Source organism: Podarcis raffonei, chromosome 8, assembly GCF_027172205.1.
Source record: "Podarcis raffonei isolate rPodRaf1 chromosome 8, rPodRaf1.pri, whole genome shotgun sequence".
Lineage (NCBI taxonomy): Eukaryota > Metazoa > Chordata > Lepidosauria > Squamata > Lacertidae > Podarcis > Podarcis raffonei.
Genome location: NC_070609.1, coordinates 85,266,250 through 85,287,205, shown reverse-complemented (window position 1 = coordinate 85,287,205; position 20,956 = coordinate 85,266,250). Strand labels below are relative to the sequence as shown.

Genomic DNA, 20,956 nt, shown 5'->3' with positions numbered 1-20,956 from the left:
CTGTAATTTAACACTGACAGAGTTATGTAATTATTTTACTAGAACCTTATAAGGGGAGAAACATAAGAGGATGTGTGACTGGCTTGAAACTGGTTAGAGGTGGTTCAAGTCCCCCCTCCCTTGAGGTTTGTACATAGGTTGATTCTTCGTATGTGTGGTATGGCGGAGGGCAGCCGTGAAGTCACTCTAGGTTTGTGTTTGTTAATTCAAGAGTGAGGACTTCACGTTTAGCTGCTAGAGCTTCTCAAATAATAAATATTATTATGATTACAGCTGTAAGGGAAATTAAGGAGCCAATTGATGAAATAGTGTTTCAAAGAGTATATGCGTCTGGGTAGTCAGAGTAGCGTCGAGGTATGCCTGCTAGTCCAAGGAAATGTTGTGGGAAAAATGTTATGTTAACTCCAGTAAATATTATGCCAAATTGAACTTTTGTTCATGAGGGGTGTAAGGTATAGCCTGTAAAGAGGGGAAATCAGTGGACAAATCCACCCATAATTGCAAATACAGCGCCTATTGACAGAACGTAATGGAAGTGAGCAACTACGTAGTACGTATCATGAAGAACGATGTCTAGTGAGGAGTTAGCTAAAATAATCCCCGTAAGACCCCCTACTGTAAATAAAAAGATAAACCCCAAAGCTCATAATATAGCGGCATCTCATTTAATTGTTCCGCCATGAAGCGTTGCAAGTCAGCTAAAAACTTTTACTCCGGTAGGGATAGCAATAATTATTGTAGCTGAGGTGAAGTAAGCTCGGGTGTCAACATCTATTCCTACTGTAAATATATGGTGGGCTCATACGATAAAGCCTAAGAAGCCAATTGATATTATGGCTCACACCATTCCCATATAGCCAAAGGGTTCTTTTTTGCCTGCATAATACGTGACAATGTGAGAGATTATACCAAAACCAGGAAGAATAAGAATATATACTTCTGGGTGACCAAAGAACCAAAATAAGTGTTGATAAAGAATTGGATCTCCTCCGCCAGCTGGGTCAAAAAAGGATGTATTTAAGTTTCGATCTGTTAATAGTATGGTGATACCAGCAGCTAAGACAGGAAGAGAAAGAAGAAGAAGCACTGCTGTAATTAAGACAGACCAAACAAATAGGGGGGTTTGATACTGTGCTATATTAGGGGGTTTTATGTTGATACAGGTGGTAATAAAGTTAATTGCACCTAGAATAGAGGAAACTCCGGCTAAATGGAGCGAAAAGATCGTTAAATCTACTGAGGCTCCCGCGTGGGCCATGTTTCCGGCTAATGGTGGGTAGACAGTTCAACCGGTGCCGGCACCTGCTTCGATTCCTGAAGATGAGAGGAGTAAAAGCAGTGATGGTGGTAGTAGTCAGAAGCTTATGTTGTTTATTCGTGGAAATGCCATATCAGGAGCACCAATTATTAGTGGGATTAGTCAATTTCCGAAGCCCCCGATTATTACAGGTATTACCAAAAAGAAAATTATAACAAAAGCATGAGCTGTAACAATAACATTATAAACCTGGTCATCACCAAGAAGGGTTCCGGGTTGATTTAGTTCTGTTCGGATCAAAAGGCTAAGGGCTGTGCCGACTATACCAGCTCAGGCGCCAAATAATAGGTACAAGGTGCCGATATCTTTGTGGTTGGTTGAAAATAGTCAACGAATTAATGACACAGGTAGAATGGCCGAGTAACTAGGTGGGGGGCTGTAAACCCCCTTACGGAGGTCCAAATCCTCTTTCTACCACAGCCCCGAGGTGTTGTTTTCACGCCAAAATGCAAATTTGGAGAAGTACCCATAAGTGCCGGGGTTTCCCCCGTTTTTTTCTCAAACGGGGGAAGAGAAACAGGTGAAAAGTGAAAGATGGAAGCCCGCTGGATTGGGTTTTTAGCTGTTAACTAAAGTTTTGCAGGATCGAGGCCTGTCCATCTAGTTTAGGCCTTAGCTTAATTAAAGTGTTTGGGTTGCATTCAGAAGATGTATATTAAAATTATACAGGTCTTAATCAGAAGCTAGGGGGTTAGGACCCTATTAGAGGCTTTGAAGGCCTATGGTTTAGGTTAACCTAAGCTTCTAGGCATAAATTAGTGGTGTGATTGGGATTAATAGGAGTATACTAATAATTATAGGAGTTGGGTTAATTGGTTTGGTGGGTTTAAATCGTCATTTTATTGGGTTGTTTGATGTGTTTGGGGAGATGGTTAGGGTTGAAACATAAGTTAGGCGCATGTAGAACATTAGGCTTAATAGGGAAGATAGGGCGAGGGCAGTTGCTAGTGGTAAAAGGAGGTTGGTGGTTAATTCTTTTAGAATTAGTCATTTGGGGATAAAGCCGGTTAGTGGGGGTAGTCCTCCTAGTGCTATAAGGGTAATTATTGTAATAGAAGAGAGTGTTGGGGAAGTTGTTCATATTATTCCTAGATCTTTGGTGGTTTTGGTTGTTGAGGTAATGAAAATGATAAATATTGAAGTTGTTATGAATAAATAGATTAATAAGGTTAGGAGAAGAAGTTTTTGGGAAATAAGTGAAATGGAGATTATTCAGCCTAGGTGTCCGATTGATGAAAATGCTATGATTTTTCGTAGTTGGGTTTGGTTAAGTCCGGATCACCCACCAATTAATGTAGAGGAGATGGCTAATAATGATAGAAGTGTTATTGGGAGTTGGTTGGAGGTGAGATAGAGTAGTGATATTGGTGGTAATTTTTGTCATGTTGCAATAATTAGTGCTGTTATTATGTCAGTGCCTTGTATGACTTCTGGTAGTCAGAAGTGTATTGGAGCTAAGCCTAATTTTATGGCTAGAGCAATTAATAGTATGGTAGGGGCTGGCTGTGTTGTAAGTTGGGTAATATCTCAGGTTCCAGTGTTTCATGCATTAATAATACTTGAAAATAAAATAATGGACGAGGCAGTTGCTTGAATGATAAAGTATTTTGTTGCTGCTTCGGTAGCTCGTGGGTGGTGGTGTTTGGCTAGGATTGGGATGATGGCAAGGGTATTTAGTTCTAAACCAATTCAGGCTAGGAATCAGTGATAACTGGCGGCGGTAATGATTGCTCCAAGGGCTAAATTGCAGATTAAGATGGACATGATGTAGGGGTTCATTAGTAAAGGAGGGGTTTGACCAACATTTTTGGGGTATGGGCCCAAGAGCTTTATTAGCTGACTTTACTAGGGGGTAGTATAATGGTAGTACAAAGAATTTTGGAGTCTTAGGTGTGGGTTCAAATCCCATCTTTCTATAGGAGGTGAGGGGTTAGTAAGTCCCTGTGGTTTACTCTATCAAAGTAACCCCTAGATCTCGGGCACACGTCCTAGTGAATTAAGTTAATGGTGGAAGGCCAGCTAGTGAGATTGGAAGAGAAATATATCATAAATAAAGTGCTAAAGTAGCTGGGAGGAATTGTTTTCATAGAAGGTGCATTAGTTGGTCATAGCGGAATCGTGGGTAGGAGGCTCGAGTTCATAAGAATCCAATAGTTAGTAGGGTGGTTTTTGTTATTAAGTTGATTGTAAAAAGTTCTGTTTGTAGAGTAATGGTTGGGCTAAAGAATAAAATGCATGATAGTGTATTTATTATTAAAATGCTTATGTATTCAGCTAGAAAAAAGAGTGCGAAAGGTCCTGCTGCGTATTCTACATTGAAACCTGAGACGAGTTCGGATTCTCCTTCTGTTAAGTCAAATGGTGCTCGGTTTGTTTCTGCTAGGGTTGATACATATCATATTATGGCTAGAGGTCATGTGAGTAGAATTAGTCATATGTGTTCTTGTGTAACAATAAGAGTAGACATTGTGAAGGCACCGGTTAGTATAATGATAGAAAGTAAAATAATGCCCAGGGTGACTTCGTAGGAAATTGTTTGTGCAATAGCTCGAAGGGCCCCTATTAGGGCGTATTTTGAGTTAGATGCCCATCCGGATCATAAAATTGTATAAACTATTATGCTTGAGAGGGCAAGAAGAAATAGGAGGCCTAGGTTTAGGTCTGCTAGTGGATAGGGTATAGGTATTGGGGTTCATATTATTAGGGCTAGTAAGAGGGCTAGGGTTGGGGCTAAAATAAAAAGTATTGGGGATGCGTGTGTTGGGCGAATTGGTTCTTTAATAAACAGTTTAATTCCATCAGCAACTGGTTGTAGAATTCCAAAAGGTCCTACCATGTTTGGGCCTTTTCGGAGTTGTATATAGCCTAGGATTTTTCGTTCAAGCAGTGTTAGGAATGCTACGGCAATAAGGATGGGAATAATATACGAGATTGGATTAATAATGTGTGTTATAAGATTCTGCATTATTAAGAAGGGAATTTGCTTCCCTGTAGAAAGATTTTAGGTCTTTTGCATTGCTTGACTCTGCCACCTTAATAAACCTTATTTTGGTGAGGTTGGGTGGGCATAGTTAACTACTTTAGTAAGAATCAGTAGTTTTAATTGGGACGCTTGTTTAGCGTGGGTCCCACTATTTTGGTCCTTTCGTACTAAAAATAGTGCTTCATAGATAGAAACCGACCTGGATTTCTCCGGTCTGAACTCAGATCACGTAGGACTTTTATCGTTGAACCAACGAACCTTTTATAGCGGCTGCACTATAGGGGTGTCCTGATCCAACATCGAGGTCGTAAACCCTCTTGTCGATAAGGACTCTAGAAGAGGATGGCGCTGTTATCCCTGGGGTAACTTGGTTCATTGGTCAGACAGTAAAAATATTGCTGGGTCTAAAAATTATTTTTGGTGTGTTATTCTTAATAAATAAGTTGATTTTTTGGAGGGTTTTTTTTGCTCCAAAGTCGCCCCAACTAAAAATCCAAGAGGCATGTTTGATGCTTTTGGTTTTGAAGCTCCACAGGGTCTTCTCGTCTTATGGGTTCATCCCAGCTTTTGTACTGGAGAATCAATTTCATTGGCCAGCCCGTAAGAGACAGTTTCGTCCTCATTTAGCCGTTCATTCTAGTCCCTATTTAGGGGACAAGTGATTATGCTACCTTTGCACGGTTAGGATACCGCGGCCGTTTAAAGAGTCACTGGGCAGGCGAGACCTTTAATACTTGTAGGGCTAAAGGCTATGTTTTTGGTAAACAGTTGGGACAAATTTTTGCCGAGTTCCTTTTACGGCTTTTTGCCTTTCTTTTGTGCATTCCTGTGTTGGGTTAACAAGTTTTAGATAACGTTTTCTAGGGTAAATATGTGGTTGTGTAGTGTTGTTAATTGTCAGTAGTTTTTCTATTCTGATTTAAGGGTATGCAAAGAGAAATTAGTGTTTCTTATTACTAATTTTAGCATTGGTATTTCTATATTGGTATAGAATAGCTCGGGGTATGTCAGGAGGTTGGTTTAGGTTGTGGGATTAATTTTGGTTAATGCTATAACGCGATTTGTGGTGGCTGCTTTGAAGCCTACTCATAGTTAAAAAGTTAGGTCTCTCTCAGTTCGGGCTGTATTCCGGTTCAATGGGGCTGTACCCCCATTGATTTTCTTTAGGAAAAAAATAATGAATTTAGAGGTGTTGGTTCAATGTGTGCCTAAAGTTGAACTTAAATTCTCTTGTTGAGCAGCCAGCTATCACCAAGCTCGATTGGCTTTTTGCCCCTATTTTTAGGTCTTCCCACCCTTTTGCTACAGGGACGGGTGTGCTCAAGATTAATAGCTGCCTAAGAATAGCTCGTTTGGTTTCGGGGAGGCAGGCTAAAGGTTCGCTTTGTCTGAAGGGGTTTTGCTAAACCATGATGCAGGAGGTACAGGGGTTGGTCTTTGCTGTTTTATGCTTAAGATTTTTCATTGTTCTTTCACTGTTCCCTTGTGGTACTTGTAAGGCCAATGGTGGGGTTTAATCTCATTTACTGGCCGAAAGAAATGTTTTGGTTTAATGGGTTTTTGGGGTTTTGTGGGTTTATTTGGCTGAAGTTGTTGGGCTCAAAAAGGTCGTGGTTTAGGATGCGGCATCTCCCAGTTGTAAGCTGGGTGCTTTATATAAGCTACTCTTTGTTAATCCAAGCACACCTTCCGGTACGCTTACCATGTTACGACTTGCCTCCTCTAGTTTAAGTAATCTTTGTTTATGAAAGTTGCTTTAGTTTTTTGTTGAGGAGGGTGACGGGCGGTGTGTACGCGTCCCAGAGCGTTGTTAAAACAGACACTCTTATCTGTTTTACTACTAAATTCACCTTCATGCAGTGTTTCATAGTGCAATTCGTATTTTTTATCATAAAAAATGTAGCCAATCTCTTCCTCAACATCTGCTACACCTTGACCTGACGTATTAGCGTTAAGGCTGTTGTGTCTACTATTGGACCTTCATAGGATAAACTGTCGACGGCGGTATATAGGCTGATGATTTGCTAGTTGAGGTTGGGTGGAACGAGGGGTATCGATTATAGGACAGGCTCCTCTAGGTCGATATGGGACACCGTCAAGTCCTTTGAGTTTCAAGTTTTTCACTTGTAGTTCTCTGGCGGAAAGTATTGTATAAATAACTATCAATGTTCAGGGCTTAGCATAGTAGGGTATCTAATCCTAGTTTGTTTCTAAGCTTTCGTGTGGTCGCAAACTGGGGGCGTGGAGCCGAACCAAGCCGCTTCAGAGGGTCTGCCGGACTTCCCACAGACTCAGACCACTGCCGTGCCTGACATTTCGCCAACTCCACTTGTGGAGGTTCCACCCACAGCAGCGGTTCCAGGGGACTTGGTTTCAACGCCACCTAGGGTCACGCCACAGCCTCAGCAAGAATCGGGCAGCCCAACGGACCTGGGTACTGCTCCCCGGCAGTCTGGCAGAGTTTCCAAGCGCCCAACTTATTTAAAGGACTATGTTGTTGGACATGTAATACTGTTGGTCTAATGGAAGTATGTGAAATGTAACCGATATGCTTTTGTGCCTAATTGAACCAACGTGTAGTGCTGTATATAAGGAAACCATTACGATGGTAACTAACGCCTTATCTCGGTGGGGAGGGGTGTTATGTGCTGAAGTTCTCACCCTGGGCCAGCAGGGGGATACTGTGGATAAGTGTTCAAATAAGGGATCGAAAGTGATGTTCAGTGATTGGATAGTTTTAGAAAGTTGTAGCAATTATGTGTACTGGAGCTCTATATAAGCAGGCTGACTGAGCCCTTCAGCTCAGTTCCTGTTCTGACCTCTGAAAAAAGAAGAGCTGTTTGAAGAATCGCTGTGTCATCTGATATGTTCACCCACAACTTAACAGGGACAACATTTGCCTGCCTCCAGTCTGTAGGGACTTCACCTGCTCTCCAGGAATTCTCAAAAATTATAGACAGAGGCTCTGAGATTACATTCTCAAACCCCTTTAGTACCCTTGGGTACAGCTCATTAGACCCTGGAGCTTTTAATTTGTTTAACGTAGCTAGGTGTTCCTTTCCCACCACTTCTCCTATATTGGGCTGCAGTTCCCGCCTTTCATTGTTTTCTCCCCTCAGTGGACCTACCACTTGCTTGTTCTTCCCGCTGCTTTGAACATAGCCAAATAAACCTTTATTGCGTGGCAAGTCCCCCTCCCCCCTTGAGAAATAAATACACAGGACACGGTATTTAAGGTTAATGGGCGAAAACAGCCACAACTTTATTGATTGCAGGAATTGAGCGGTATTGGCTTAGGCCTATTGGCTATGATAACGGAAAAATCCGAGGGCTCCCTTGGACAAAAAGTAAAGACACCAACCAGGATAACTTGGAGCAAAACAGCAGCCTGTAGGCTTGGCCTTTATTGAACTGTTGCAACAGGGTGTTCCCCTCACTTGCAAGAGAGAGGAAAGACCCCGAAAAATAGTGTGCAAGGTCTTATAAAAACTTTTTGAAATTCCCCTCCTCTAGGTCAAGCCCACCCCCAGAAACATCATGCATACATTACAGAAAGGAGGGGATGAGGGAGGAGTTGGTGGTAACCTGAGTGTCTTGTCACCTGGCTAGTTCCTCCTTTCCCCCCTCCCCATGAGTCACTTCCAGGAGACAAAGGGGAGTTTGCAGTTTCCTGCCCCCAGAGGGAAGATCTGATCATTGTCCTTTGTTTCAGTCCATGCTGAATCCACTCCCATATGCAACTTCTTTGTGATCTTGATTGTCTTCTATCTGGGATCATCAGGGTTGGCATAGCAACTGGGCAGGGCTCCTGTGGATGTGCTGAGACGGTGAAGGGATTATGGCTGACCAGGACCAAGCCACCCCCCTTTGATAGTTCTTGTCATATGGAGTAAAATAAAATGGAACAGTGCAAATCCGATGTATGCTTGATTTTCTATGAATTTATAACAGAAATGTGGTGTATGTAGTGTGTGAGTGTGTGTGTGTGTGAAGTTTGTACAAACAGAATGATTGGGGTGGGGGGGTTCCTGCTAAAGCTATCAGCTGGAGAGGTGAAGAGAGGGCGGTCCTCGGGGCATAAATAGTCCAGGCCACACACACACACCCCCGACCAGCCCATTGGCTAGGCAGGGAGATGACACGCGTGAGGATTCCTTCATTCTTGCGGGGGCTGTGAGCCAGCCCCCGTGTGCATGGGGAGGGCGTGGGCCCGCAACCCCACCTCCTCTTCAGTTCGGAAGTGGCTTTATTATCTTTCACCTCTCTTGCAAGCCTGAGATCATTCTGAGCTTTAGCCCGCCTGACCTTTCCCCCTGTCACAGTTGGCTACTCATGTATACTCTTCCTTCACAATTCCCCTTTAAACCCACAGTGTGAATTTGGCCTAGGTTAGCCCTCTTGGCCAGGATTCCAGCAATAAGTGGGTCCGGATCCACATCGAGAATAGCAAACAGCTGCTCTCTACCGTGTTCCGTGCTCTTCCAATGCCCACCTGCCTCAGCAGATGGAATGTCCATATTCAAATAGCATGAGAAACTGTTAGCCTGGTCATGGAATTTCCCACCACAGGAGAGGACATTTGAACTGGCATGGTGGTTCTTCCTCCCTCTTTGTCATCTCCTTTGTCATCTAGAAGTCTCTGGAAATACACTTTAGAAGATTAAATGAGAATTCCTGGGACTAGAGGAATATAATTATTGGGGTATCTTCCTCTCTTTGGTGTCCACCCTTCTTCCTTTTGGTCCTTCTTATCACCCAAAAAGGTGACCACAACCGCTTCTGAGAAGAGAAAATGTTGGCGCCTAGGCCCTAAAGTTGCGGAGGCCTTTAGAGTCAAAGGTTTAAGGACGGCCAATGTTTTGGTTACCCTAACTCCATTTGAAAATGCCAGACAGCAGTGGCCACTTCACCTTTTTGAACTCTCTCACAACCAAATGATGTTGACGACCGTCAAGAGAGAGATGGTGGCAGTGGCAGGAATTGCCTTGTGTTTTCTTGAGCACGCTGACAAGTCTAAAAAAGCCTCTTGAGAATTAATGATTGGTGGGGATGTGAAGTCAGAAAGCCCAGTCTGTCTCCTCTCTACTCTAGGCTGTTTAAGGATAGTGAATAGTGGAAGCAAATCATGGCACATGGCAGTGGTGGCCTCCACAAATGGCTGGTTCTGCAGTTGACGAATCCTGTTATTTTGCTGGGGTTCCTCCTTCCCACCAGCTCATTTCCTGCTCCTGAGTATACGTCGTATGAAGTGATCACCCCAAGGCAGTTGGTGCTTTGGGGAGGGAAAGCCAAGAAGAATGAACTTTCCTATATCCTCAATGTATCAGGAAAGGACTACGTCATTCAGTTGAAGCCCAGGAAGCACGACTTCCTGGTCAAAAACCTCCCACTCTTCACATACAGTTCCCAGGGCAGACGGATCGAAAGTCATCCCTACATCCCTGTTGAATGCTACCACGAAGGGCATGTGGATGGCGTAGCCAATTCGCTTGTGGTTCTGAAGACCTGCTCTGGCTTGACAGGATTCCTAAGTATCAGAGACAGAAATTATGGCATAGAGCCTTTCCACGATTCTTCAACTTTTCAGCACCTTCTCTACCTGATCAACGAACCAAAGCCTTGTATGTGTGGAATGAGAGCTCCAGTTGCAAAGCGTCAGGCAGAAGAACTGAGGGCGGAAAGAGGGACCCGGCGTGACCCAAGGCACCCAAAATACATTGAGCTGTACATTGTTGTGGACGAGAAGCTGTTTCAGTTTGAAGGTGCCAATGAAACCAGGATGGCATACCTCATTTTGGACATAGTTAACTTAATGGGTGTGCACTTCCGGGAGCTGCACACAAGTATTGTCCTGATTGGACTGGAGATCTGGAACACAGGCAACCCTTTCGAGGTTACAAATGAGGTTGGGTTGCTTCTGAATAATTTCAACAGCTGGAGAGTGAACGGTCTTGCGAAGTGGATGAAGCACGACACAGCCCTGTTGCTCACTCACCAGGAGTTCGAGCACACCCTCGGGAAGTCATATGGTAATGCCATCTGCAGGCCAAGCTATTCTGCAGGGGTTTTGAGCTACTTGCAGAAGAATCCAATTCTCTTTTCAAGGGCCATGTCCCATGAGTTGGGTCATCACATGGGGCTTGAACACGACGAATCCAACTGTGTTTGTGGAGGATACAAAACCTGTGTCATGCATTCGTACAAGGCAGAAACGAACAAGTTCAGCAACTGCAGCATTCACACTTTTGCAGAACTTGTGCTGGAAGGGAACCTGGACTGCCTGAACAACAGGCCCCAAAAGATACCATCTATCAAGCATTGTGGCAATGGAGTGTTGGATAAGGGAGAAGAATGCGACTGCGGCGGCACGCAGAGGTGCAAGCAGAATCTTTGCTGCAACCCTGACTGCACCTTGAAGCCACGTGCACAATGCTCTTCTGGGCCATGTTGTAAAAACTGTCACTTCCTTCCAAGTGGAGAGCTTTGTCGAATTCAGATCAATGAGTGTGACCTTCCTGAGTACTGTAGTGGGAAATCTGAGTGGTGCCCCAATGATGTGTACATGCAAGACGGGACGCCGTGCAGCAAACACGATTCCCATTGTTATGCCAAGCAGTGTTGGACTCACAACTACCTGTGCGCCAGGATCTTTGGCTATGGAGCCACAGCGGCTCCAGCATCCTGCTTTCAGTCTCGGAATAGTGTGGGGGATGCGTATGGCAACTGTGGCAGGAATTGGACAGGAAGTACTTTTGTGAAATGCCAGCCTCAAGACGTAAAGTGCGGGAGAGTTCAGTGTACCAACGTCAGAAACATACCTTCAATGCCACACTATGCCGTGACTCCCACTGAGTTGTCAGGCACTAGCGCTAGCTGCTGGAGCGTGGCCTACCATGGCGGGACAGATTTTGTGGATCTCGGAATGGTGCCTGATGGCACTCCATGTGGCCCTGGGAAACTCTGCAAGAACCATACGTGCATTTTCAGGAAGAAGGCAGTGTGTGATCCCAACAAAAAGTGCAATGACAGAGGTGTTTGTAACAACCTCAATAACTGCCACTGCAACAGTGGCTGGGCCCCTCCAAACTGCATGTTTTGGGGGTCTGGGGGAAGCATCGATGGTGGGTATCCAAGGCAGAACTGGAGCACAAAAGTCGTGAAACGAACTTTTGAAACAGTGATCCCTCTAGGAGTCCTGGTTCTTGCCGCTATCACTTTTATTGTGCCAAGGCTGTGGAAGCTACCAGAATGGTGTAGGCAATTCACCAGCTCACGGGTTGGAGGGAATCTGCAAGGCAGCAGCCTAGATGTTGACAAAGTTGATTCCTGTCGCGTTTGCAAAGTAAAGGAAGGATTGAACTCTACAGATTCCAAAGAGTAATGCTTGTGGACATTTCAAGGCATCCTTGGACCTCCTGTTAAGACATCGACTGCACTCCAAAGCATCTATAATAAAGCAGAGGTTGGTGGCAAGTGGACTCCAGTTCCCATCATCCCTGGCTGTTGACCATGCTGTGCCAGTGGCTGATGGGAACTGTAGTTCAGCCATATGTCGGGGCGGCGCACATGCTCCCTCATCCCAGAAATAAATTTCCCCTGTATATAGTCCTTATAATAGGAGCAATTGTAATACGGTCTTTGCTCTAATAAAATTTGCATTTTCCCCCAGTTGCAAAAGCCTTAAGAAGAATGCACTGAAATAGTTTAATGAAATCAAATGTTTCACTCCGTGCTGTGTAACCTAGCAGTAGTAAAACAGTTTGTCCTTGTTGGGTGACTAACTCAGAACTTCAAGGACCGTTAAGTGTCATTTCACTAGCATTTAGGAACTGGGTTTGCACAATTAACCATGTGTACAAACTTGGCTTTCCCTCACTCGCCCTTTTCATCCAGGGTGAAACAGCAAAGACATAACAGGAGAAGAGTCCTGGCGAGTCAGGCCAATGGCCCATCAAGTCCAACATCATGTTCTTACAGTGGCCAAACAGAGGCATGTGGTAAACCCACAAGCAGGACCTGAGCACAAGATTCTCTTATTGCAATTTGATGGCCAGGGCTGAGGGCAGTTTTGGTTCAAAGCGGCTGGAGGACACCATGTTGGCCAAAACTGAGCTTAGGCTGAGCAAATGATGGAAGAGAGACATGCTTATATGGCCGCCCAAACTTGCCCAGGAGGGAGTCCCATTGCAGGGGTGGCACTTGCTTCCAAGTAAGCATGCAGAGCTGTGCACAACTCGCAATGTATTCAAAGGGCCCCCTCCGTGTGTACAAGCGTACACACACACCACACACGATGGTGTGGTGTGTGTATGAGTCAGTGATAGCGCAGTAGTTAGAGAGCTGGACTAGGTCTGGGAGAGACTTGGGTTCGAATCCCCACTCAGACACGAAGCTCACGGGGTGGCTCTTGTGCCAGTCACAGTAGCTTTGCCTAACCTACCTCACAGGGTTGTTGTAAGGATAAAGTGGGGAGGAGTAGGAGGTAAGCCAGCTTGAGCTCCTGGGAGGAAAGATGAGATACAAGAAGAAGAAGAAGGGTAGTTTGGATTTGATATCCCGCTTCCCCTCTGGCAATACGTGGCAGTGAGGAGGGTGCCAAAGGAGTGGGAGGAGAGAGTTTCGGGTGCTCAGCCAGAGGGACTTCAAAAGCTCCCTTGCTCACAGCGCCGTGGAGCCCGCAGCGGACTTGGCCTCCACCTGGCGTCCAGCAGCGGGCAGCGTGCTTTCGTAGAACCTCTTCTGGGACCGCAGGTGCGGCGTCTGGGTCTCGCCGTCTTGGCAGGCCCTGCGCTTCATGCAGCGGAACGTATGCTGGGTCCAGCAGTAAACAGCGCAGTTCAGGAGGCCCTGGGATGACGCTGTCAGGGCCTAGGAGAGAGATGGGGAGACGGGCAGGTCAGTGGCTGCAGCAGAACTGGAGAGCAGCAAAATTCCAGTTGAAGCAGCAGAATACGGTGGTGCCATTTCAATCAGCTCTTTCCCACCCCCTCAAGACCATGAGGACTACCACCTTAATTTACTTTTTAGGGGGGGAAGGAACACAACGCAGCACTAAACCCCTTGATCTGCATGCTGAAGGTCTTGGGTTCAATCCCTGACACCTCCAGGTAGGTCTGGGAGGGACCCTTGCCTGAAAGCCACTGGTCCAACTCCATGAAATACCGTATTTTTCGCTTTATAGGACACACCGGGCCATAGGACGCACTGGACCATAGGAGGGGGAGAACAGGAAAAAAAATATTCTCCCCCTCTCTGCTCAGCGCCCCTACAGCGAAGCGGCAGGATAAATGGAGCCCCTTCCATTTCTCCTCCCGCTTGGCTGAAGGGGCGCTGCGCAGCTCTTCCTCTCGGCTGAAGCCAGGAGAGTCCATTTCCTTCTCCATCCTGTTTTTTCTATTAAAAAAAAAACCCACCTGCCCAAAAGCAAAAGTCGATCAGCATTGTGTAGCTCCTGAACATGCTCAGTAGACTTGCCAGGTTAGGAGCACCCCCGTCCCCATAGATTTCAGGGCCCAAACTTGAGACCTGGGGGGCGGAGGGGGTGCTGGTGATTATCTCTGCCCTCCCTCCCGCCACTGAGCCCTGAAGATGAAAAGAGGGGGGAGCAGAGGCGGGCAGGACCCTACAAGCCTAGGCAATAAGTTGTAGCCAGCTCACACAGGGCTGAAGCGAACAAGCTGTATGCAGAGTTGTCTTCATAAAAAATCATTTTTGAAAAAGGCACTCTCACCCAGCTGGAGATGACAGGAAAACCTGTTCCTGTCTTCCCTGGGCTGTTTTAGCATTCCCCTACCCCAACATAACGGGACACAGGTGGCGCTGTGGGTTAAGCCACAGAGCCTGGGACTTGCCGATCAGAAGGTTGGCTGTTCGAATCCCCGCAACGGGGTGAGCTCCCATTGCTCGGTCCCTGCTCCTGCCAACCTAGCAGTTCAAAAGCACTTCAAAGTGTAAGCAGATAAATAGGTACCGCTCCGTGGAAAGGTAAATGGCGTTTCCGTGCGCTGCTCTGGTTTGCCAGAAGCAGCTTAGTCATGCTGGCCACATGACCCGGAAGCTGTACGCCGGCTCCTTTGGCCCATAAAGCGAGATGAGTGCCGCAACCCCAGAGTCGGTCATGGCTGGACCTAATGGTCAGAGGTCCCTTTACCTTTACTCCAACATATTTTCTGAACTTCTGCAAACTTTGAGTGATGCTTTCCTCTCTCTTGGAAGGTGGACGGTGCAATTGGCAGGTGGAGAATGAGTTTGCTATTAGTTTTTAGGATTCATTTTAATGTGGCTTTATTACCCCAGCTGCAGTCGGGGCAAGGGGCCCACCGTGCAGGGCTAGCCCATAGGTCCCATTGTCCACAGCGCTGGTCATATCAGTGGTGCCGTCAGGGGTTGACCTGAGGCTCACATTGTTTGTTTTATTTTTATTTATTTTCCTTGCATTGACAGCTTCCGTCATGGAGCCCAGAGGGATCCAAATGTGGCTCCCACGCAATCACTGTGGGATGTAATCCATGAGAGGCAGTCAAGTACAACATTCCTTGTAACGCTAGAGAAGACATGCGAGGGAATGTTTGGTCCAGCCAGTCAAAACTTCCTGTTCCTCCTGGCTGGAGCATCCTTCCTTTTGCATGTGATAGAAGGTGGGCGTGACCTTACCTGTCCAGGTAACAAAAGGACAAGTCACACAGCTCCCCTCTTTCTCTTTGACTTCCTTCATCGTTTGACCAGCTTCTAGCTAGGACTGCTCTGCTAGCTCTCAGCTAGCAGCAGCACTGGAATTATTCCCCCATATGGGGTAGATCCACATGTACATATTGGTAACTAAGTTTGCCTTCAGGGACCCAACTGTGAACTGATGTGAGTAAACTTGTTTTTATCATCTTTGAATAAGATTGTGGCATCTTTATTCTTTTTAAGAAGGATTCAAGGAACGTACAATTCAATCTGAGACAGGTTGAATTGTATAATAGTGAGAGGCTCACACGAGCCTGCAACCAGTTATTTGCTGTGCATGAGAAGAGGAATGTAAACTCTGCTAAGGAAAGGAAATTGCTAGCGCAAGTTAGGAAGGATATTAATAAACAATATATCCTCTCCTGCCACCCTGAACATTCCCACAATCACTTGCTCAGGCATTGACAAGGCCCAGACCTGCTTGTTTTCAGCAAGGTAACAGGGCTGCTCGCATTTGAATTTGTATTTCTCAGAACCATATTCAATTTAAAAATAAACAACAACTGCACATAAAACCATGCAATGAAAACCATATAAAAATGTTAAAATCAGAAATCGGATAACTGTTGTGGGGGCGGGGAATGCATTCTTAATTGCCTGCATAAGCCTGATGGAAAAGAAAAAAATTTCAGCGGGCATTGAAAACCTGGCACAAAAAGGCGCCTGCTAAATCTCTAGTGGCGCAGAGTTCCACAGGACTGGGCCAACAACACTAAAGTCTCTGCTTCTTGTTGTTGTCAAATTTGCGTCATAAACTCGGGGCACAAGCAAAGACTCTCCTGCAGGTGATCAAGGGTTCAGGCGATCTCTGAGTTAGCCGGGACCTAAGTTGTTCAGGGCTTCAAAGATTAACACAATGCTTACCTCTAAAACACAAAATCCCATGTACGGCCTGGTGTGCTCCAAAGATGTCAGTCTGAAGATTCCAAGGATAAAGGCTGGAAAAATCAAAAGGGGAGGACTCAGTCACCAATAATATCACATCGCTGTAGCCCCAAAGTGACTTCAGTAAGGCACAGCTAGGTGTTTTTATTTCCCCAGCCAATTATTTGTTTTACTTATTAAACCTGCATCCTCTGAAAGAAATCCCAGGGTGGCAAACTTCAAAACTTTAAAGCAGGCTTCCTCAACCTCAGCACTCCAGATGTTTTCAGACTACAATTCCCATCATCACCTGCCCCTAATTTTCCAGAATGCTTTTTTTGTGGGTTATCGGGAGAAAAGGTAAGAAGGAACATTGTTTTATTTATTTCCTTTAAATTAACTTATCTGAGAGGGCAAGCCACAGATATATCTATATCTACTTATCCGGGGGTAACTCTCATGGACTTTCTAGACACGTAACAAGGCAGACTGTCAAAGGCAGGGCATTCCCCAGCTTTCCTTACCTGGACCCCAGCAGCAAAAAAATATCATGGGGTACAAAAACACTCTTTGCTCTACCATCTTAATCATCGCCCACTCCTGATCGCCCACGTAGCCGGTTGAATTCAGAAACCTCTTGTACAGCGCTCTGGCTTGGAGAAGCAAAACCTGCAGAAAAACCAAAACCAGTTATCAGAATCTACTACAGTCATAGCTCATGTTACGGATGCTTCAGGTTACATGTTTTCGGGTTACGGACTGCGGGAAACCCAGAAGTACCGGAACAGGTTACTTCTGGGTTTCGCCGCTCGCACATGTGCAGAAACGCTGAATTGCGCATGCACAGAAGCGCCAAATTGCGCCTGTGCAGACGTGGTGCTTCAGGATGTGAATGATGCGGGTTGCGGACGTGCCTCCATCACGAATTACGTCCGCAACCCGAGGTTCCACTGTAGTTCCTCCTGATCGCGTTTAATGAGGAGGGCTTGGGCTCTAAGCCCCAGGCAGCAATGAAGCCCAGGATTAAATACACCCTGACTTCCTCAGAGGAAGGTGTTGCTAGAAATCTCACTAACATGAGCAATACACTCAATGTGTAAATAAAATAAAATTCAGCACAACCTTCTCTTATAATAGCAATGAAGTAGATGAAACAGGTAGCACTAAAAATACAGCAAAATCGCATCTGGCATGTGAGTTACATTTAGGGCTGGGCGATATATTGATACAGCATCCAAAACTGGTTTGAAGTCAATCAATCAATCAATCAATCAATCAAACCTTTATTGCATTAGCATACAGCCATAGCAGGATAAAACAAAAAAAATGCTAGAGAGAAGCAACCTAACAAAATTCAAAACGATATTACTGGCATTGTGACATTTAAATTACCCTAAAACAATAATGTTGAGGCTTGCATGTATAATCTTGATAAAAAATAACGGTAAGCCCAGGACCAAAGCTATTGTTCGTGGAGGTTTTTCTGTTCCTCATCTCGGCATCTTCAGTGCCGCACTTTTAAAAATAAGCTACAATAACATGTTTTTGTCCTGGGATATATGACAGAGGTTGTTAATAGTATTAAAAAAATTTATATATATATATATATGAATCAATTTTTTTTTTAAAAAATTGTAGTTTGGTCCAGACAAACATAACAAATTATTAAAAAAGGCTTTGTTGTTCAGTCCTGACAAAGGTAACATATTTTATAAAAGCATCTTGTTAAATTTTAAGATATGCTAGAAGTTTTCAGGAGAAAAGTTTGATAAATGAATCAAATTTTAACAAGGGTTTAAACAAAAAATTGTAGTTGCATTTATATTTTATAAAGTGTAGTGTTGACTAAGATTAGCTGATAATTAATCAGTTTAGTTGAATCTCGTTTTAGGGGTTTGGCGAGAAAAAAATTTGATTAAACAAGAAAAATTATTTTTCTACAATAACTAAATTAATTACAATACTAAATCTAACCATATAAATTAAAATTTAACTAAAATACATTTTTTTTATGGCAAACCCCCCTACCCCCCTACCAAAGATGCCGAGATGAGGAACAGAAAAACCTCCACGAACAATAGCTTTGGTCCTGGGCTTACCGTTATTTTTTATCAAGATTATACATGCAAGCCTCAACAATCCAGTGAAAATGCCCAAAACCCCTTAAAAGACAAAATGGAGCAGGTATCAGGCACTATAATAAGCCCATAACACCTAGCCTCGCCACACCCCCACGGGCTTACCAGCAGTAATAAACATTGGGCCATAAGTGAAAACTTGACCCAACTATGATAACTTAGGGCTGGTTAATTTCGTATGCCATCCTGGTTTCATTGGCACCTTCAAACTGAAACAGCTTCTCGTCCACAACAAGCCCAGGACACAACAAGAGGGAGGAGGAACCACCATGCCGGTTCAAATGTCCTCTCCTGTGGTGGGAAATTCCATGACCAGGCTAACAGTTTCTCATGCTATTTGAATATGGACATTCCATCTGCTGAGGCAGGTGGGCATTGGAAGAGCACGGAACACGGTAGAGAGCAGCTGTTTGCTATTCTCGATGTGGATCCGGACCCACTTATTGCTGGAATCCTGGCCAAGAGGGCTAACCTAGGCCAAATTCACACTGTGGGTTTAAAGGGGAATTGTGAAGGAAGAGTATACATGAGTAGCCAACTGTGACAGGAGGAAAGGTCAGGCGGGCTAAAGCTCAGAATGATCTCAGGCTTGCAAGAGAGGTGAAAGATAATAAAGCCACTTCCGAACTGAAGAGGAGGTGGGGTTGCGGGCCCACGTCCTCCCCATGCACACGGGGGCTGGCTCACAGCTCCCGCAAGAATGAAGGAATCCTCACGCGTGTCATCTCCCTGCCTAGCCAATGGGCTGGTCGGGGGTGTGTGTGTGTGGCCTGGGCTATTTATGCCCCGAGGACCGCCCTCTCTTCACCTCTCCAGCTGATAGCTGTAGCAGGAACCCCCCCCCCCACCCCAATCATTCTGTTTGTACAAACTTCACACACACACACACTCACACACTACATACACCACATTTCTGTTATAAATTCATAGAAAATCAAGCATACATCGGATTTGCACTGTTCCATTTTATTTTACTCCATATGACAAGAACTATCAAAGGGGGGGGCTTGGTCCTGGTCAGCCATAATCCCTTCACCGTCTCAGCACATCCACAGGAGCCCTGCCCAGTTGCTATGCCAACCCTGATGATCCCAGACAGAAGACAATCAAGATCACAAAGAAGTTGCATATGGGAGTGGATTCAGCATGGACTGAAACAAAGGACAATGATCAGATCTTCCCTCTGGGGGCAGGAAACTGCAAACTCCCCTTTGTCTCCTGGAAGTGACTCATGGGGAGGGGGGAAAGGAGGAACTAGCCAGGTGACAAGACACTCAGGTTACCACCAACTCCTCCCTCATCCCCTCCTTTCTGTAATGTATGCATGATGTTTCTGGGGGTGGGCTTGACCTAGAGGAGGGGAATTTCAAAAAGTTTTTATAAGACCTTGCACACTATTTTTCGGGGTCTTTCCTCTCTCTTGCAAGTGAGGGGAACACCCTGTTGCAACAGTTCAATAAAGGCCAAGCCTACAGGCTGCTGTTTTGCTCCAAGTTATCCTGGTTGGTGTCTTTACTTTTTGTCCAAGGGAGCCCTCGGATTTTTCCGTTATCATAGCCAATAGGCCTAAGCCAATACCGCTCAATTCCTGCAATCAATAAAGTTGTGGCTGTTTTCGCCCATTAACCTTAAATACCGTGTCCTGTGTATTTATTTCTCAAGGGGGGAGGGGGACTTGCCACGCAATAAAGGTTTATTTGGCTATGTTCAAAGCAGCAGGAAGAACAAGCAAGTGGTATGTCCACTGAGGGGAGAAAACAATGAAAGGCGGGAACTGCAGCCCAATATAGGAGAAGTGGTGGGAAAGGAACACCTAGCTACGTTAAACAAATTAAAAGCTCCAGGGTCTAATGAGCTGTACCCAAGGGTACTAAAGGGGTTTGAGAATGTAATCTCAGAGCCTCTGTCTATAATTTTTGAGAATTCCTGGAGAGCAGGTGAAGTCCCTACAGACTGGAGGCAGGCAAATGTTGTCCCTGTTAAGTTTGTGGGTGAACATATCAGATGACACAGCGATTCTTCAAACAGCTCTTCTTTTTTCAGAGGTCAGAACAGGAACTGAGCTGAAGGGCTCAGTCAGCCTGCTTATATAGAGCTCCAGTACACATAATTGCTACAACTTTCTAAAACTATCCAATCACTGAACATCACTTTCGATCCCTTATTTGAACACTTATCCACAGTATCCCCCTGCTGGCCCAGGGTGAGAACTTCAGCACATAACACCCCTCCCCACCGAGATAAGGCGTTAGTTACCATCGTAATGGTTTCCTTATATACAGCACTACACGTTGGTTCAATTAGGCACAAAAGCATATCGGTTACATTTCACATACTTCCATTAGACCAACAGTATTACATGTCCAACAACATAGTCCTTTAAATAAGTTGGGCGCTTGGAAACTCTGCCAGACTGCCGGGGAGCAGTACCCAGGTCCGTTGGGCTGCCCGATTCTTGCTGAGGCTGTGGCGTGACCCTAGGTGGCGTTGAAACCAAGTCCCCTGGAACCGCTGCTGTGGGTGGAACCTCCACAAGTGGAGTTGGCGAAATGTCAGGCACGGCAGTGGTCTGAGTCTGTGGGAAGTCCGGCAGACCCTCTGAAGCGGCTTGGTTCGGCTCCACGCCCCCAGTTTGCGACCACACGAAAGCTTAGAAACAAACTAGGATTAGATACCCTACTATGCTAAGCCCTGAACATTGATAGTTATTTATACAATACTTTCCGCCAGAGAACTACAAGTGAAAAACTTGAAACTCAAAGGACTTGACGGTGTCCCATATCGACCTAGAGGAGCCTGTCCTATAATCGATACCCCTCGTTCCACCCAACCTCAACTAGCAAATCATCAGCCTATATACCGCCGTCGACAGTTTATCCTATGAAGGTCCAATAGTAGACACAACAGCCTTAACGCTAATAC

At 45.2% G+C, this 20,956-nt stretch overlaps 2 protein-coding genes and 1 pseudogene across 2 annotated transcripts; 1 reads left to right on the top strand and 2 right to left on the bottom strand.

The window, feature by feature from the left end:
• Positions 1 to 46: 46 nt before the first annotated feature.
• On the bottom strand, positions 47 to 5,324 carry LOC128419985 (NADH-ubiquinone oxidoreductase chain 2-like; annotated as a pseudogene).
• Positions 5,325 to 8,909: 3,585 nt separating this feature from the next.
• LOC128419984 (disintegrin and metalloproteinase domain-containing protein 21-like) lies at positions 8,910 to 11,969 on the top strand. The gene has a single exon (XM_053401318.1). The coding sequence runs from the start codon at positions 9,427 to 9,429 to the stop codon at positions 11,680 to 11,682; it is 2,256 nt and encodes a 751-aa protein (XP_053257293.1). The 5' UTR covers positions 8,910 to 9,426; the 3' UTR covers positions 11,683 to 11,969.
• Positions 11,970 to 12,958: 989 nt separating this feature from the next.
• LOC128420352 (transmembrane protein 116-like) lies at positions 12,959 to 17,390 on the bottom strand. Its single transcript, XM_053401954.1, has 4 exons — positions 17,289 to 17,390; positions 16,421 to 16,565; positions 15,897 to 15,970; positions 12,959 to 13,169 (listed from the first exon to the last, which is right to left on the bottom strand). The coding sequence occupies exons 1-4, from the start codon at positions 17,388 to 17,390 to the stop codon at positions 12,960 to 12,962; spliced, it is 531 nt and encodes a 176-aa protein (XP_053257929.1). The 3' UTR covers position 12,959.
• Positions 17,391 to 20,956: the final 3,566 nt, after the last annotated feature.

Bases quoted from the DNA above. Each gene is read 5' to 3' on its own strand.
- LOC128419984 (XM_053401318.1), top strand. From the start codon at position 9,427: ATGGCACATGGCAGTGGTGGCCTCCACAAATGGCTGGTTCTGCAGTTG.
- LOC128420352 (XM_053401954.1), bottom strand. From the start codon at position 17,390: ATGAGGAACAGAAAAACCTCCACGAACAATAGCTTTGGTCCTGGGCTT. The intron at 15,971-16,420 runs GTAAGGAAAGCT...TGATTTTTCCAG, and splicing joins TTTTTGCTGCTGGGGTCCAG to CCTTTATCCTTGGAATCTTC. The intron at 13,170-15,896 runs GTAAGCATTGTG...TCTCTCTCCTAG, and splicing joins TGGGATTTTGTGTTTTAGAG to GCCCTGACAGCGTCATCCCA.